This window comes from Otolemur garnettii, unplaced genomic scaffold (genome assembly GCF_000181295.1).
Source record: "Otolemur garnettii isolate 467f Iridium unplaced genomic scaffold, OtoGar3 scaffold00016, whole genome shotgun sequence".
NCBI classification, from domain to species: domain Eukaryota; kingdom Metazoa; phylum Chordata; class Mammalia; order Primates; family Galagidae; genus Otolemur; species Otolemur garnettii.
Genome location: NW_003852411.1, coordinates 22,822,338 through 22,840,661, shown reverse-complemented (window position 1 = coordinate 22,840,661; position 18,324 = coordinate 22,822,338). Strand labels below are relative to the sequence as shown.

The 18,324-nt window shown below is 41.2% G+C and overlaps 1 protein-coding gene across 1 annotated transcript in view; it reads right to left on the bottom strand.

Moving 5' to 3' along the window:
* F5 (coagulation factor V) overlaps nucleotides 1-18,324 on the bottom strand; it is a 79,432-nt gene that overhangs the window by 45,742 nt on the left and 15,366 nt on the right. Inside the window, exons 4-6 of the mRNA XM_012802598.2 lie at nucleotides 4,336-4,548; nucleotides 2,467-2,610; nucleotides 189-410 (exon numbers count right to left, since the gene is read on the bottom strand). Of these exons, the coding sequence (XP_012658052.1) occupies nucleotides 189-410; nucleotides 2,467-2,610; nucleotides 4,336-4,548 (579 nt within the window). The remainder of the gene's footprint in view (nucleotides 1-188; nucleotides 411-2,466; nucleotides 2,611-4,335; nucleotides 4,549-18,324) is intronic.

The window sequence follows — 18,324 nt, the reverse complement described above, 5'->3', positions numbered from 1 at the left end:
TTCACTTCCTTTATCCTCAACCAATGGATTATCAATCTAAGAGCAAATGTCTAAACTCTATCCTTAGGAACTTAGCAATGTATGTCAGGGGTGCAGGTGGCTTAAAAGAGCAAAAGAGAAAGAGAGAAGATAATGCTTAGGAAGAAAGGAGTGTGTCCAGAAATAAGACTGTCAGAAGAGTTTCTTGCCTTGCAAATGTTTGGGGGTGAGAGAAGATACGGTCCACCTTCCCCCGGTGCTCACGGTCATATTTGCAGTGGTGGATGTAGCACTGACGAGGGTGATGGCTGAGACCTTATGGTGGTTCTGCTCCAGGACCTGGCCATTGAAATGAATGGAGAACATTTCTGGCCCAGAGCTCATTCCAATCAGATGCCAGCTGACATGATCATAGGCACAAAGCATTATATCTGAGAGAGGGAGAGAGACAGAGGCCAAAACAGACATTCAGTCCAGTATCTGTGATCAAAAATTTACTCACCAAACACATAGTCAGCACCTGCTATACTGAGTTGCATCAATCTGGTCTTAGCTGCAGGGAGTCACCAGAACCTCCAACAGGGCTGAGCTCAAGAGCCTAATCCCCAAGGCTAGATAAGAGGTCAAAGCTCCATCTCTTGGACAGAAGATGTAAAGATGATGTGAGGCTTTTCTATTACTTCTTTACTCACTTTTTGATTGTTTTAATGACAGGTCAATGAAGTCCTATGTGGGTTACCCTCTCTCTTTAAAATGCAGTAGACAAGGCCTCATTATGGTGGGCTGCTGGGAGCTTTTCATGAGTGGAGTAATAATAACTAAGTATAAGGCTGGGTTTTGTTCCTTCGCTCCCTAGCCATGAGAAAACACTCATTTGCTCTGTGAGAGACTCCAACCCTGGCTTCTAGGGTTAGGTTTCAAATTTCAGAGCCATAATCATGAGATGCTACATAGCAGGGCTCAGAATCAGTCCCCTCCCCTGGCCGGGGCTTGTCTTTTTTTAGGAGGCTCTTGAAACAAGGCAGAGATTCCTATTGTCACTGATGAGAACAGAAGCTGGAATGTCGGAGGCTTTGGTGGAAGCATTTATCTGCTCCCAGGGAGATGCACATATTGAATTCAGCAGATCTGTATTAGCATCTGTGCCATTATTCAGATCCTGTTCCATAAGGCAGAGGGTTTATAAGCATGGACTATTGTCATTTTCTGCCAGTGATGTTTCCCTACCTTGCCCCTCTTATCCAAAATTATTCTTTTTCAACTATAAATTCCAAAACTCTCTGCTCTGATCGTGTTGCCAATCTTTATTTTTGTGCATGTGGCTTTGCTTTTTCTGGCTTTAATATATTTACATGGATGGTTCATTCTACTGGGAAATAGCTGTGAGGATAGACGGCTCATCCACTGATGTAGGTCGGCTCATTGAGACAATAGAGAAGTGAGCGAGGTCTGAACATGGACATCCCAAGGTGGAGGGCAGTTCACTCGGCCCCAGGTTTACAACTTCCTGGTATTTGAGCTCTGAATCAATATCCAGATTCATATGAGAATGTTTTTAATAACCTAGCCCCAGGTTTGTAAGCGCCTACTTTTTGAATTCAGAATCAATCTCCAGATCCGTATGAGAATGTTTCTAATAATCTGAGTGGAAGATGGAGTCAAACAAAATAAAATACAAGCAATACCCAGAACTCAACTCTTAACCATATTTGATTTTTTTTAATAAGTGAAGCCATTTGCCATTTGTGCCTGTCAGAGATTAGAAAACAAGCTCTGCAAAGTTTAATGTATTAACCTTTTTTAGTAAAGTGATATTTTCATTTTTCCATTTCCCCCCTCGGGTTGGTACCATGTACCCTGGATCCTCAGTTATAAGTGGATTCGACCTGATAGGAGTGGTGTGGTCTAGGTGGGAGTCAGTTGCTTTTCTCTTTAGCAGTTGCTGTGATTCTGCTTTCTCACAAGAGTCTACACGCAGATGGAAAGAGAAAGCATCCTCCACGCCATTGAATGTTACTCATTTATCACTTCTTGAAGTGCTACCAGCACTTTTTGTGTGTTATGGGTTATTTCCAACCTCTCCATCTTCACTGCAAGTATCCTTGTTGCATTCTTCCTGCCAGGGATTGACCTTGAACTTCAGCAGGAGGAGGAATGATCATGGGGCAGTAGGGACCACAGAACTAATGGAGAGGCACTGAGCTGATATCCTCTAGGTCTTTGGGGAGGTCAACGTGAAACCCGCTTAGATCACTGCACCTAATAAGGCTGCACGTTCCTTCTCTTTGCTAGCTTCTAATGCCTCTGTTGTACTTTCTGGTTTAAAATAATACTAATAAAAGTCTTGGACTCCGGCACTGGATTGTACCGCCTTTCTGATAAGGAGCTGCCAAACAGTGACTCTGGCCACCTTCCCTAGTGCTTTGAAGAAAACAACAGGCACAGATGATTCTGCTGTGGTTGGGTGGAGCTTGGCCCACGCGTTACCTGGCATGGTCCCATTCACATAGCCATTGACGGTGTACATTAGGGACGACGACTGGCTCCAGCTCTTGCTTTCGTCAAACACAGCAAACAGCAGCACATGCTGCTTGTCAACCATCTTCTGAGTCCCATCCTCACTTAGGGTGCCTGTGAGAGAAAGCTCGTGTTTTCAATAGCATTCCATTCTGGGGAGAATTAGTTTTCTTAGCTAGCGAAGAGTTCAGGGCAAGCAACCAGCCATAATAATGGCAACTTGAAGTAGCTCTTTTTTTTTTTTTTTTTTTTTTTTTTTTTTTTACATATACATGTATTTATTAGGTTTCTACTTTCTGCCTTCACAGGATTAAAGAGGCTTAAAGTTTAATAACAATAACAATGTTTTAAGGATACGAAACAAAAACCTCGTAAAGAACAAACGAAGATAAATACATTCAGACGATGAAGTAGTTCTTTTTTACAAAAAAAAAAAAAACAGCACCTTTATCAGGTGACATGGTGGAGGGTTATTAAAATGCTGATAACAAATGCCACATTGTTTGCTTTGGTACCTTGTAGGCTTAGAGCACAAGGCTTTGAAGGTCAAGTTTATCTGGTACAAGGAAAACATTTGCTGTTTTCAGACAGAGCATCTGTCAAGATTCTACACACTGGCCATTTCCACCAGTCTTAACAGGCCAGCAGGCAGGTGCCTTAGCTCAGCTGGTCAAAGCATCACACCTCAAGTTTAATGCTCTCATCTTGTTTGTATGCAAAATGGGGCTGAGTTGGAAGTATCAGGATTAATCCATTCTCGTATGAGGAAAGCAATCCTGATTAATTATAAAATGGAAAAAGAGTCTTTTATAAGTTTTAAAGTTTTTCAGGGCCATCACAGTATCTTCTATGTAACAGGCAATGAAAAAAACTGTATTTGTATAATGAATAAATAAATTGGAACGGTGTTGGGATATATATGGTCTGTGTGATGGAGAGTCCATCACGTTATTTTCCAGGGCAGAGTTCACTGTCATTGTTTGCTTGTGTGAACAAAAGGTGAGCTGAAATCTCTTGTGGTAAAATCCAAGCTTCCTCTTAAGAAGCCCAACCAATATAATTTCCTAGAAAGTCAGTGGTGTATGTCTGAAACCCACCATCCGAAGTATTCAGCTTGTTCATGAGAAACGAAGCTGGATTTTCACGTATTTATAGACCAAATTACCAACCCAAACCCCAGATATGTCAGGTATATTAGCCAAAGTTCTTTCCAGGAGCCCTTCCAGCAGAGTACAGGCCAGTCCACTTTCAAAAAAACTCTGTTTCAGTGTACTCAGCACTAATATGAAGCCAGCAGATGAACAGATAATGATCACACAAGAGAAAAACTCAATTCAAGCTACGGGGAGAGGGTAGGACGGGGACAGATTAGTGTGTTCCCAGCTAACGGACACAATGCAAGGACTTGTGGCCCTCCCCCAGGAGGAGTGCCCTAACTACAACAGGGGGCAAATGCAAACAGTGTAACTGAATTGTCTGTACCTCAGTATTAACCTGAAATTAAAACAAATAAAACCCCCCCACTTTGCCCTGTAGGCAAATGTGACATCATATGAGCATGGTGTCAGAACAGACTCTCAGATGGGAATTTATTTGGGAGAACCTTTGGGATTGAGGCAAAGGAAGAATTAGAAGAAACAAAGGAGGCCCAAGCCCTCCAATATTAGGTGTTTTTTCTCTTGTCAAACAATTCTCTGCTCTCTGCACTCTCTCCTTCGCTCAAGGTACAAGAAGATGTCCAGGTGTTCCCAAGCCCCGTCCCATTATAGAACCCCTTACAATGCCCACATTTTTTCATTCCAACTTTTTAAAGTCTTTTTTTCTTGTTATTGCTTTTACCTTCTTTACAGATCAGCAGAGGTCCAATCAGCCCGGAGTTGAAGTCCTGTATCAGGTTCTCATGGGAGTAATAGATGTGTGTGAGGCAGGGAGGGTCGTCGGGGGTGGGCCCGCTGTCCTCACTGATGATCCACTCATAGGTATACTCCTGGCCTGGCGCTATGGCATCATCCATCCTCTCCACGGGGTATGTGTGGTCAGCGTAAGAAGCACCTGGGGAAGTAAAAGCCATTAAGACAACCAGGCAGTTTCTAAGGACTACTTTTTAATCAGCCTTAAACCTGGAAGAACCTAAGCGAAGCTCTCAGGAGACATACACGCCTTTTCCATAGTGAACCTTTATTATTTGGACTGATTCACACATATTGACGTCTATGCTCATGTATAAAGGTGTTGGTACCATGGTGATGGGAAGAATAAGAAATGTCACTTGTAAATTCTGATTTAGCAAGTTAATTTTCCAGGATGTCTGAACAATGATTATTTAAATATAATCAGAGAATCGAATCACCTTTGATTGGCAGATCAGCTCAGAATATGAGAACAGGTTGTATTTTCTCTATGGTGCTTGACAAGACATACTTAGCCTTTTAGCCCGAGATGAAGGTATACTCAGAGCTGTTTATGTATTGTTTTGCTATTTCATATTTTTCTTTCCAACTGCTGTCACCCTCAGCCCCATGTTACTACTTTATTTCATCCAGTTATCCCAAATTTTCCCCGAGAGCCTCAGCATCTGGCTCCTATCACTAGTTGAGTTGTCCTTGTGACTGTGAACGTGCCTGTCCTCTGAAGTTTAGATGTCTGTCTGCAGTTCTTCACACACCCAAACACCCACCATCGAGGGAGGAGGAAAAGAGGGGTAAACACCTACCTAACAAGTACCATAAACACTATTTGGATGATGGGCACACTAACAGCCCTGACTTATGCGTTATAAAAACAATCCATGTACTAAAAGCATTTGTGCCTCCTTCACATTTTGAAAGGTAGAAAAAGAGCCACCATTAACACTTCCGTGTATACTTGACTTTCCCTGCTGGTGGGAGATGAGGGGATGTAGAAAGTAGTCTTCCATATTGAAGGGAGGGATCCGAGATGCTCAAGATTAAAAGAAGTGCAGAGGGGCGGGGGGGGGGTGGGCTTTCCACAATAAAAGGAAGATGTGGTAGAGATGGAGGAGGGGAGGTCAAAAAGGGAGAGGTCAGTGTCAGAGATAGCCAAGTGGGATGGGTGGTCTCTCCTCCCGAGGCATTCCTCGTTTAGTTGGGTGAAAGTTTCTCTATTATTAGTTGGTGCTAGAATTTCTCTTTGGGATGCTGCTGTCTTTGGTACCAAAGCTTGATAAATTCCTTGGGGTAAGAATGAAACCATATCAGACTGTGGATGTGGGCAGACCAAAAGGCCTGAAATGTTTTACATAATGGGGCAAAGTGCCCGTGGAAATTATTCTTACTGAAGCCAGTGTATTTTTGAAAACAGGAATATTTGATCTCTCTTTTCATTCTTTCCTTTCCTTCTCTCCCCTTCCTGCTCCCCCTTTCCCTGTTCCTTTTCTTTCCCTCTTTCTTTCCTTCTCTTTTCTTTCTGTCTTCCCCTCCCTCCCCCTTTCTTCCTTTTCATCATCTTTATAGAGGTATAATTGGAACATAATAAAATTCACCATCTTTAGCATAATACTTGCTGACCTTTGATTAACACGCACAGTCATATACCGGCAGTCACAGTCAAGGTAGAGACAGTCCCATCACCAGAACCGTCAGCAGTCGCTGTGGTCTGTACTTCCCCTTTCCCTGGAGCCGAGGCAGCCATTGATCAGCTTTCCTTGCTGTACTTTTGTTTTCCATAATGCCATATAAATGGAGTCATACCTCATATACCCTTTTTACCTGATCTTATAATTTGCTCCTTAGTTATAGTGCTCTTTCCATGTGCTTTAGCATGATGAATGCTGTGGCTGGGCTTAAACCTGTGAGCTGTTTGTTTTCTGCTGGTCCATCTGGTCTTTGTTTCTTTTCCCCTTCCTTCCCATTTTCTTTCGGACTGCACCTTTGTAATGGGGTTTTACCCCCACTGCTGGCTCTTTAGCGTCACTTTGAGTGCTCTCTGATTTTCACATAGTCTGTCCCTCTAGCTTATCACGGCCTCCCTTCATATTCTATCCCACCATTTCACTTGGAAGAACTTTGCAACAATGTGTTTCTACCCCCCCAGCCTTTGTGCTCTCGTCCTACTTTTTATTTGTACCTACATAATATACTCCATAACTATTTTTGCTTTAACATTTAGATAATCATCTTTTTAAGATATTAAAATGAGGAAAAAACATCTCTATAATTGATACTTTTTCTGGAACCTTTTACTCCACCGTATGGATCTAAATATCCTCTGGTATAATTTTTCTTCCAGCGAAAGGAATTCCTTTAACATCTTTTTCCAGGTCTGCTAGTGAGAAATCACCTCTGCTTTTGTATATGTAAATCAGCCTTTATTTGAGCTTCATTTGAAAAGGATATTTTTGCTTTGTATAAAATGCTAAATGATCAGATTCCTTCATTCCCACCCTCCCAATACTATAAAGATATCCCTAATTGCCTTCTGGCTTGCCTTGTTTCTGATAAGTGTGCCATCATGTTTCATTTTGGGTTTTTTTCTGCGTATGAGGTGCCTTTTTCCTCACTGCTTTTTAACACTTTCTCTTTATCATTGGTTTTCAGCAGCTTGGTTATATTGTGCCTTCTTAGTGCGGTTTCCTTCATGCGCCTCCTTCTCAGTTTATCAAGACTTTTGAATCTACGGGTTTATAGTTTTCATCACATTTGGAATATTTTCAGCCGTTATTTCTTCAGATACTTTTTCTGTTCGCACTCCTTCTAGGATCCAGTTCCACATATGTTGGACCACTTGATACTTTCCCACAGTTTTGATGTTCTATTCATTTTTCTCAGTCTTTTTGATCTGTTTCATTTTGAATAGTTTCTAGTGCTGTGTATTAATGTGCTCTACTATTTTTCTTCTGGTGTCTAATGTGCTATTAATGTTATCCGATACATTCTCCGTGTCAGCTACAGTATTCAGCTATAGAAATTCTCTTTACGTATTGTAGGATAGACCATAGGGTTAAAAGTGTTGGGAATTAGGGACAGAGCTGTAGCAGCCCGTACAGCCTATGGCTAGGAGGAGTGAGAGTTATAGGAAATACCTGTAATGGAACACCTTGGTGAAAAGGGCATGGAGAGAGATTTGGTTCTAACAAGCATGAGTGAGCTCACGAGATGAGAGCATTGGTGAATTGGCAGTCTCTACACCTGTGGTGTTGAGAAGCACGAGCTCAGCCTTATATTAGGCTGGAGGAGAAGGCAGTCAAGAGGCATGTGCATTCTATCATGGTTCCACTTACTCTGACTCTGTCTCCTCTCCTGCCTGCAGAACGCCAGCACGGTGTCTCTCTGCTAAAAATTATCAAGCTCTGCCAAAGACTAAGATCTATCTGTTCTAAGAAGACCTTTACTCTCTCTAAGATACTCCGTCTCTCTCTCTCTCCAGATAAAGTAGATAGCCCTCAAGCACCTACGAGAAACTGTTCCTGAGCAAGGTGGCTTAGTGGTCCATGTCCAGAACTGACCTAATCTGGGCCCGAGATCTGGCCAGTCCCGGGCCCTGACAAGTGGTGTCAGAAGCAGGATAGTGAACACGACTGACAACTGGTGCTGTGAGCAGGATTCAGAGAACGTGGACCGAGAGAAAAATAAGCTTTAGCAAAATAAGATAAAGAGAAGAGAAATAGAAATACTTAGAGGGAAAAGAAATATCTAAGAAAGACAGCTAACAGCAGGCCTTTCTCATTTGCTTTTTCCTCTTCTTTCCTATGTTTTCTCTTTCTAAATTCTACTTTTGTGGGGAAAAGAGCTAGTAAAAGCCTTTAGCCTCTTCTGTGAAGTGGCTGGAGAAAAACAGAAAAAAGCTTCTAAACAAGAGGGAAAGAGGAAGGCTAGACCTAGGAGATAGGAATCTTTAGTAAACAAGCCTTTAGCCTCAGGGGTGAGAAAAGCCTTTGGTAAAACAGCAAAGAGGAAAGTTTGGGAACAGGTTGCAAGAGTTTATTAAGTTAGGGACGAGAACTTCTAACTGCCTTCCCCTAATACCTTCGCCCAATGCCAGCAGGAAGTAGCTTTTGAGAGACCGACGCCCCGATTCCCTTTTTGGCAGTTAAGAGTTCTGTTTAAAAAGAAAAGAATTGAGGTAGATTGAGGCTGGTGAAGAAAATAGTGGAAGTAAAGTTTTGTAAAACAAGACTCCAGAGTAAAAAGAAACAGCTAATTGAAAAGGAAAGATTGTAAAAAGTAAAAGGCTGAAAGAAAAAAAAGCCAGTAGAGAAAAATGATGGCAAATGAGATACAGCAGTTGAAATACAGTTGAGAGATCAGATGAATCTTATAGTAGAAGCAGGTAAATGCTATATTGACATCTCAAATTGGGCAGCTGGAAGATCAGAGGGTAAATCCCCCAGTTAATATCAAATGCCATAAATGTGGGAAGCTAGGCCATAAGAGAAAAGTGTTTAAAAATGCTAAAAAAAAGAAGAACAAAGAGCATGTAAACCTCCAGGTCTATGTCCCAAGTGTAAAAAAAGCTTTCCAAACAAATTGGGCCAAACAAATGCCGTTATCAACTTGATAGAAGATGGGACACCTTTATTGTAGAGAAATTATCAGTTGGGCTAGAATCAGGACCCACTGGTAAATCAAAGAAAAAAGTTTAGTATTTTCATTTCAAACCATTCTCAGAAAAAACAGTATAATTCAATTCTATGCTGTGGGAGCACTCTGCCAGCTTGGTTAGATCTGTGGTGCCTTAGTGTAAAACGGGAAATTAAACCAGACCAATGGATGACAATGGAGAATAATTAGATTAAATATGTTTGTGGAATATTAGGTTATCCTGCGTGGTGAAGGGGTAATCAACCTCTCATCAGTGTCTGTGCACTACAACCCAAGGTGACTGGACATGGCTCAAAGGGGAAGTGTCACTCTGAAGCAAGTGAAGCCTTTGGAAGATTATGAGAGGTGAGAACAAAGGGAGGGAAGAGTACAAGTTAAACCACCTCTGTGCTAGGAAACTCCATTTGAAAAAAAGGAGTCTGGAATCAACTAGCAAAAATTTTGCTGGAAAAGCAGCTTGAAAGCAGGAAAAACTCTGCTATCAAGGAATTGTGAAGGGTGGTACTTTTTGGACCACGAGTAACAGTTCCATGAGAGGAACTGCCAAGTGTGGAACCATTAATCCCCGAGTAACAGTCTTTTGCGATCTGTGAAGGGTGGATTTCAGTACCTCGAGTAGCAAAACCTTTGCTTGCAAAGATTGCAAGGAAAGCGTTATTTTTTGTTCCTCCGTTAATATCAAAGGAAAGTTCCTACAGTTTAAAAGATAAATTCTATCAGGAAAGATTTCACTGTTTTCTCCATTTAAAAAGATCTTTAAGGGAATTAACATCACAATCATTTTCCTCTAGCAGCGGCTAATAGTTTACATCTGTATTGGGCTACCTCACTTAAAGAGCCCATACCTGGAATTCTGAACTCTGATAATTACCATCTTTTGCCTAGAAAGAAAAGGGCTAGATAACAGGAAGAACTGCCCTGACCACATTAAAAGTTATTTTGCATATGAAAAAGGGGGGAAATGTAGCAGCCTGTATAGCCTATGGCTGAGAGGAGTGAAGTTAGAGGAAATACCTGTAATGGAACACCTTGGTGAAAAGGGCATGGAGAGAGATTTGGTTCCAACAAGCATGAGTGAGCTCAGGAGATGAGAGCATTGGTGAATTGGCAGTCTCTACACCTGTGGTGTTGAAGCACGAGCTCAGCCTTATATTAGGCTGGAGGCAAAGGCAGTCAAGAGGCATGCGCATTCTATCATGGACCCGCTTACTCTGACTCCTCTCCTGCCCACAGAATGCCAGCATGGCATCTCTGCTGAAGATTACCAAGCTCTGCTAAAGACTAAGCGCTATCTGTTCTAAGAAGACCTTTACTCTCTCTAAGATACTCTGTCTCTCTCTCTCTCCAGCTAAAGTAGATAGCCCTCAAGCACCTACAAGAAACTGTTCCTGAGCAAGGTAGCTTAGTGGTCTGCGTCCAGAACCTACCTAAGCTGGGCCCGAGACCTGGCCAGTTCTGGGCCCTGACACAGAGTAATCTGGAAAAATCCAAGAAGCACTGCTGAGCATGAGCACTGAAAACAATGCTCACTACACACAGAATACTGTCCCACCCCTCAGTCATGGATTAGCAGTGATAAGATTGAGGTAAGACAGAAGTGCCGTCAGCAGGATGTGTTAGGAGTTCTGTCATGCAGCTAAAGATAACCTTTACTCTCTCTCTGAAGCTTTCCACTGTACTATATTTTCTCATGCCTGAGATTGCAATAAAACCCAGTGAGGAAGGTCGGGAGGGGCCTCACCCTTATCTCTCCTTGCTAAGTGCTGTGGGTGTAGAACTCCCGGGGTCCCTCAGTTCAATACAAAAGGACAGAGTGTTATTCATTTTGCCTCCATTTGTATCAACAATGTATTTTTTAAACTTCTGTTTGTATCCTCATGCTCATTCTTTCTTTACTTTCTGAAACATAATGGAGAAGATTTACAACAGCTGTCTTAATGTCTCTGCCTGCTAGTTCTAGAATATCTTTCATTTCTGAATTTGTTAAGTTCTTTTCTGGGTGATAGGTTATCTTTTACTGCTTCTTTTAGCACTTCTTACTTTTTATTAACTTTGCGAGCTTACATTGTTGTTTCATCTTGTAACAAATATTGAATTTCATTCATAGAAAAATACTTGGAATCAATCAGAATCTTTCAAATCTTGTTTCTATTTTGTTACCTCCTGAGCAGCCTATAGTCTAGACTAATTTCATACAGTTCTTGTTCTTAAATCCTTCCATGCATTCTACCCAATCCTCATTCAGTCTCAGGGCTTTCCACTTGTGATGATGAGAACATAAACTACTGCTGGCTCCGTGGATAGCCCAGGGATTGTTCCACCTGATTCTTCCCAGAGGTGTTTTTTTTTCTCTCAGTAATATTCTCACATGCACATGCAGGTCAGTATTCAGCTTATCAGAACTCTGTCAATCTTGAGAAACAGTCTTAAGAGTTCTTTCTCTTTAGGACTCTGACCTACAAATCACAAATTACATTCACTGGCTCGGCGCCCGTGGCTCAAGCGGCTAAGGCGCCAGCCACATACACCTGAGGTGGTGGGTTTGAATCCCCAGCCCGGACCCGCCAAACAACAATGATGGCTGCAACCAAAAAATGGCCAGGCGTTGTGGTGGGAGCCTGTGGTCCCAGCTACTTGGGAGGCTGAGACAGGAGACTCGCTTGAGCCCAGGAGTTGGAGGTTGCTGTGAGCTGTGATGCCATGGCACTCTACCCAGGGGGATAGCTTGAGGCTCCGTCTCAAAAAACAAAAACAAATTACATTCACTTTGGCTTCTTTAAAGTCCAAACTCTATTTTCTCAACTGATGGAGACTGAGTTGACCGTCCTTATGCTGTTCCTTAGAAACTCTCGAGGCAGTGAGCATGGACACTCACGGTGCCCACCCGTTTGACACTCTTCTCTCACAGGTCATTCTCTTGACTTGCCTATCATTCAACGTCTGAAAACTTTTCTTTCATATATTTTGTTTGCCTGTCTAGTTGCTTAAAAAAGGGGGTGGGGGTAAATCTGGTCCTTCATGCTCTGAAGCCAAAGTCTGAGATGCTAAATTTTCATATGAAATAATTTTATATTGCAGCAAAGTCAGCTTCCCTTATTTAACTGTACCTTGCCCTACCTCATCTTTGGGAACTATATTACACTCAAAACACTCACATGAGTTTGCACTGGCATAAGCATATGTTTGGGCTCTCAGGTAGGAAAAGGGAAAGGCACATTCACCAGTGGGTCGCTCAGGTACTACACTGGTGGGCATTGTTGTACTACATGAAGTTCTGAGCACAGAAGCCAACAGGAAGAAAAGCAAAGTAGGTCTATGTCGATTTACTTAAAGCACAAAATCTTTAACAGGGACCACCAGTCCATGTATGACTTACCCCATTCTCCAGTTTTCTGTGTGACTCTTTCCCTTGCTTACTATGTATCAGTCACTTAAGCCCTGGGTCAGCTCCCCAGACATACCAAGCTCTAGCCCACTCGGGGTCTTGGTGGTACTATTCCCCCTGCCTAGAGCACTCTTCCCCCCTTTTTTCCTTCTGATAAATGTGTGCTCATCTTTCAGATGTCAATCTAAATGTCAGCTAAAACCTTTTTAATTCATAATTTATGTCTGATTGTGCTACATGTTTTTTTCCATTTATAGCATTCCTCACAATTTGTAATTGTTTATGAGATTGTATTATTTCATTTTCTCCTATTAGGTTATCATATTTAAATCCTGCATATTTTGGTCACCAGGGAAAGTGCTGGACTGGTTTAGTCAGGTGTCTTTGGTGCCTTCCATAGGACCTGGAGAACATGGAACATAAGCACAGAGATGAAGCTAAGATCTAAGGTCCTGTGGGCTAAAGCCACAGTTACCAAGACCTAGCCAAGAACATGGGTGTGTTTTGGAACTGCATGGCATTAAAAAAAATTAAATGCTAACATTAAAAATCTGAAGATATTATCTAAGAACATGGATTACTGGTTTCTCTTTAAAAAATAACACACAATAAAACCCACAACCCTGGAAATCTGGTTAACAACAGGACCAAATTCCTACACAGAATTTGGCTGGACCTGGGTCCTGGCTGTTCTCTTCTGCTTTCTGATCATCAGTCCCTACTGGACTCACCCTCTTTGATGAGAAAGAGGATTTAATTGTTAAAATTATCAGAAGCTGAGAAATGATCAAAGCTTAAACAACTTCCTGTGAGTTATAATTCCAATCTAAAGAAGGGGGGGAGAGTTTATGGGGAAGAGTCTCTACTGATAAACAGGGAGCATTCTCTCTGGAAAGTTACAAAACAGCTTTGTCAGCAAAGCACAAACAGGACTGATAAGGAGAGTTGCCCTCTCAGGCCAGACCTCGGTATGAACTAGCATGGCCAGTAGCTGAGCTGCGTGACCTTGAATTAAGTATGCCAGCCCTTATTCAATGTTCCATGCTACATGGCCTTATGAAATTAAAAAATGATGTTTCTAGGCATGGCGCTTCCACTGATCCAACTATCAGATCATCATCGGAATTTCCTATAGTAGAAAATGATATTCTTTCCACTGCCTTCACGAGCTCCCGGATAAAATGTGGTGCTCTTTGTAAGGTAAGAGACTCCATCCGAGGTTCTTCCTCCCTTCTTTCCGGGATGAATGTGTACCCCTCCTACAGATGTCAGAATAAATGTCAGCTTATGCCTTCCTTGATCTCTGAAATTGTGATATGTGATCTTTTTTTTAACAGCACTTATCACAGTTTGTGATTATTTGTGAGATTATATGATATTTCCTCCTGCTAGAGTGTGGGAGAAAGCATATGCACTTTGGGGGCAGAGTTGAAATGTCTTGGGTATATATCACTTGTCAACTGGGTGAACTTAGAAAAGTTTCTTAACATCCATTTTAGCCTCAGTTTTCTCATTTATCATTTAAAATATAATTTGTTTTCTAGAGATAATTTTCCTCTTTGGATTATGAGGACTGAAACATACAGTAGAACTTCTGTAAGTTGACCACCCAAGGGACTATAACAAACTGGTCAACTTCCAGAGGTGGTCAGCATGAGGAACTAGGCCTACTGTACTGATACGAACATGTGGGCATGTCCAAACTATAAAAATTAGGTCAACTGAAGGAGGTGCTCAGTGTAGGGACATGGTCAGCTGTGGAGGTTCTGCAGTGTGTGTAGAATGTCTGGCCCCTAACAAGTGCTACAGTGGCCTACAGTAAAACACTTTGGCATTTTGGTTAAGTATTTCCTTTCCCAGCCATTTTGCAATTAATACAGACTCTTTCTTAATGTTTTACTTTGGTTAAGATATATTTTAAGTGTTCTTGAGTTCTCATAATGAGAGAAAAATTAAAATCGGTGATTGTCTTAGTTTGGGCTGCTATAACAAGGTATCCTAGAGTGGGTGACATGTAAACAACAGACTTTGATTTCTCATAGTTCTGGAGGTTGGAAGTCTGAAATCAGGGAGCTGGCATGGTTGGGGTTTGGTGCCTTTCCACAGCTAGGTTGCAGATTACTGTCTTCTTGTGTCCTCACATGGTGGAAAGAGGGCAAGGGAACTTTCTGAGGTCCCTTTTATAAGGGCACTAATCCCACATGAGGGCTCCACCTCCTGACCTAAATGCCTCTCAAAGTCTCCATCTCTTAATACTATCACATTGGGAGTTAGGATTTCAACACATGAATTTTGGAAGGACACAAGTATCCAGGCCATTGCAGTGGTAAATCTATTCTGAAGGTGATAAAACCTGGTCATGAGATAAGGTTACTGCTCACAATCACCAGCAAAATCAAGAAACCTTAGAGCAAGGAGAAGATAATGCCTAGTCCCTACTTTCTATCAGTCCTCAATCTCTCGGGTCAGCAATGATTGACATCTCATCACGCTCGTCATCCACTCTGTTCCAGGCTCCGTACTAGAAGCTGGGGTGCCCATGTAGAGAAGATGCAGGCTGAGCTCCTGAGGGGCTCGGCCTACTTAACAGCAGGGTACATGCTGGCACCCTACTTGTGATGGGCTTGATTTCTAGATTTCTGCTAGGGTCATGCAGTGCAGAGGCCACAACTAGAACACCCTGTTTATCTGGAATGAGAGCCAAACAACAGAAATATCTAAGATTACCTAAGATGCCCTAACTCTTGTGCTAGATATCGCAGTGTAGCTGATTTTCTAATGATATCCAACTTATTTGTAAATGGTCAGTGTTTCACACCTAGCTTTAACACACAGGTTTTTAAAATATACATATATATAGTATATGTTTGTCTGTAACACGATATTTTAATATAGATAGTGAAAGGTTGTTCAAGTCACACAAATTAATGTCCATGTGATTAACCAAAGTAAGTTACTCAGAATTTCACATTCACCTGTTAGTTGAAAGTAAGATAATTAAATGAATCTTTAATCAAATAATTAAATGAATGATTTTAATTACGTTTAGTACTAAAAGGTGAATTATGGGTTTCTTAAAATAGTGTTCAGGAGGCAAGAGAACATGGTAAAAACACCAAAACCCCCCCAAAACCAAAAACAAGGAGTGAACAATAGAGATTTGCGCATTGGGTATATTCTGTAATTACACTGCGTGAGGACTACTTATGAAATAGATGGGCAGTAATTTTAACAATGCTTTTATTCTTCTCACTTCGAATTATTTTCCCTTTAGTCTAGAACAGTGGTTCTCAACCTGTGAGTCACAACCCACAGGACCTGTATTAAAGGGTTGTGGCATTAGGAAGTTTGAGAACCACTGGTCTAGAATAAAACAGGTATATTGCACCTTTGATTTTGTAACCTGCATAATATACAAACTGTAACCAGCTATTTGGAGGCAGCATTTATGAAATGCATTTTTGGTGAATACTATCTTGACTTTGTCATCGAAATAAAAAGTTAAAAATCTAAACTGAAAAGAGGAGGAAATGGGCAGGGATGGCTATTGTGTGATAGCACAAAAAGTCCTTGTTCAGCTCCTTCTAGAATAAATTCTTTACACAATGGTAGCCCTTCATTTTATATTTGCTCTGTTCACGTCTGCCCAGTCAACAGTCAGCTTTGTCATTTGTTTGCTCTTGTCGTGTGCTAACTATTTGCCAAAAGGCTCTCGGTATTTTTTTTTTTTTTAATATAAAATGGTACGTCCAAGCCTTGGGAAAGTGGAGTTACATAAAGTGACTTTTTGGCTCCCTATCAGTGTTCTTGTTCAGTAAATCTTCCTTTGTTATTTATTTTTGTGAAAACTCTTTTCCTTTCCATTTAATGAAGTTAGCGAAGGCTTCAGTGTCTTCAAAGGTTCAGAGCATTCCTTCAGAAGCTACAATTTAAGCAATGGTTAAATTGATGTTTTGTAAAGAGCTCAATTCCATTGCAGAGGATTGCAAGTCTCTTTGGATCTTATGAGAATTATTGTATTAGCCATTAGAGTTTATTAAATGTGTTTATCATCTATCTACTCAAGGAAGTGTCTGTACCAGGCCAAAGTATTCAGATGAAAAGTGAAAAACACAATCACGTATATTATGTCAAGCCTTAGAATGTTCTAGAAAAATCTAGAGACTGTTTTCATGTAGAGAATTTGGCAACACTCAGATGTAAGAAACATCTCTGCTAGAAAACACATTTTATTCAGAGAGCTGGCTTACCAGCAGATGGCTAAATATTACAGAGCTAATTTTGTGGTATAACACTCATGATGCAACTCACACCTTTAAAATAAGAGAATGGTGGGCCAGGTGCGGTGGCTCACACCTGTAATCCCAGCACTCTGGGAGGCCAAGGTGGGTGGATTGCCTGAGTTCACAGTTTGGAGACCAGCCTGAGTCAGAGTGAGACCCCAACTCTAAAAATAGCCGGGCTTTGCACCTGTAGTGCCAGCTACTAGGGAAACTGAGGCAAGAGAATCACTTAAACCCAAGAGTTTGAGGTTGCTGTGAGCTGTGATGTCACAGCACTCTACTGAGGGTGAAAAAAATAAAAACAAAACATAAAAAGCATTAAAAAAAAAACAAAAAAATGAGAACGGGAGGGAGGATATAGGTGAGGGTGAGTGTCAGACATGAAGAGAGGATATTTCATTTTAACAAAGAGGGAATGATAAAATGAATAGAAGATGCGTCTTTTCCCATGAAGGACAGTATTTGCTAGACTTGTGTCTCATTTTTAAGAAAAATTTTACTTTTCCTACCTATATATGTATTTACCTTTCTCAGATTCATGGGATCAGACACAACATGATACACCAGTAAGCAGATCTCCAGTGGAGGGAGTGGCAGGATTTCAAACAATTGCCCAGAAATGATCGCTGGCTGTGGGGGATGCAGGGACAAATAAACAATAAAGGAAAAGGGCTAGTGTTGCAAAGTTCATTCACCGTGCAAACAGCCCAGCGTGAGTACAAAGTCTACAACTCGTACTTCCTCGCTTTTTCAAAGGGAACCTTTTATTTTGAGCCCCCCCCCCATTCTACGGTGCTAGGTGCTAACTACTGTGTTATCTAGAAGGCTCCTCAGTAGGTTGAGTGGTTGTTCATTATGTCACTCATCATGTTAGGAATGTAGGAGAAACTCCTGTGTACACATCTTACCCAGGGGCTTGCCAAATTTGCTTTTGAAGATGTCTGAAATTTCACAATTAATGCTTTGTTTTTCCTCCAGCCAAAGATTAAGTACTAATGCAGTTACTTCTGGGGGAGGTAATCATCTGCCTATTATCAGTCACTTCTGCCTTAGTGAAAATGAGTTTGACAACAATTTACAAGACATCTCACTTTCTAACCAACAAGGTTTCAGATAAATATTAGTTGGACACATTTTGATGGAAGAATCCTCTTTACTATCATAGATAATATTCATTGAGTGCTTGTTACATACTTGGCATTGTTCTAAGATTTCATGATAACAAACTTGAATGAGATAGGTGAGATTTTTATTCCCATTTTTCAGATGAGAAAGATGAGGCACAGGTTACACAGCTAGTAAGTATCCAAGTCAGGGTTGGCCCCCGTCAATCTAGTTCCAAAACCTGCCCTGGAAACCATTCTCCTACTCACTCTTCTCTGCAAAGTTATGATGGCTGGAACATGTAGGCAGAGGAAGATTTGTGAACCAGGAGAAGTCTGAAGTTATTTAAAAATGTTATTATAACAACAAATGTCACAATATGGATACTTTTTAATACCAGTGCCTGATAAAACTCTACTATGGTTGTTATGATCTGATCATCAGCCTAACAAGAATAATTAGAACAATATTAACAACAGGTACTTACTATCCAGTG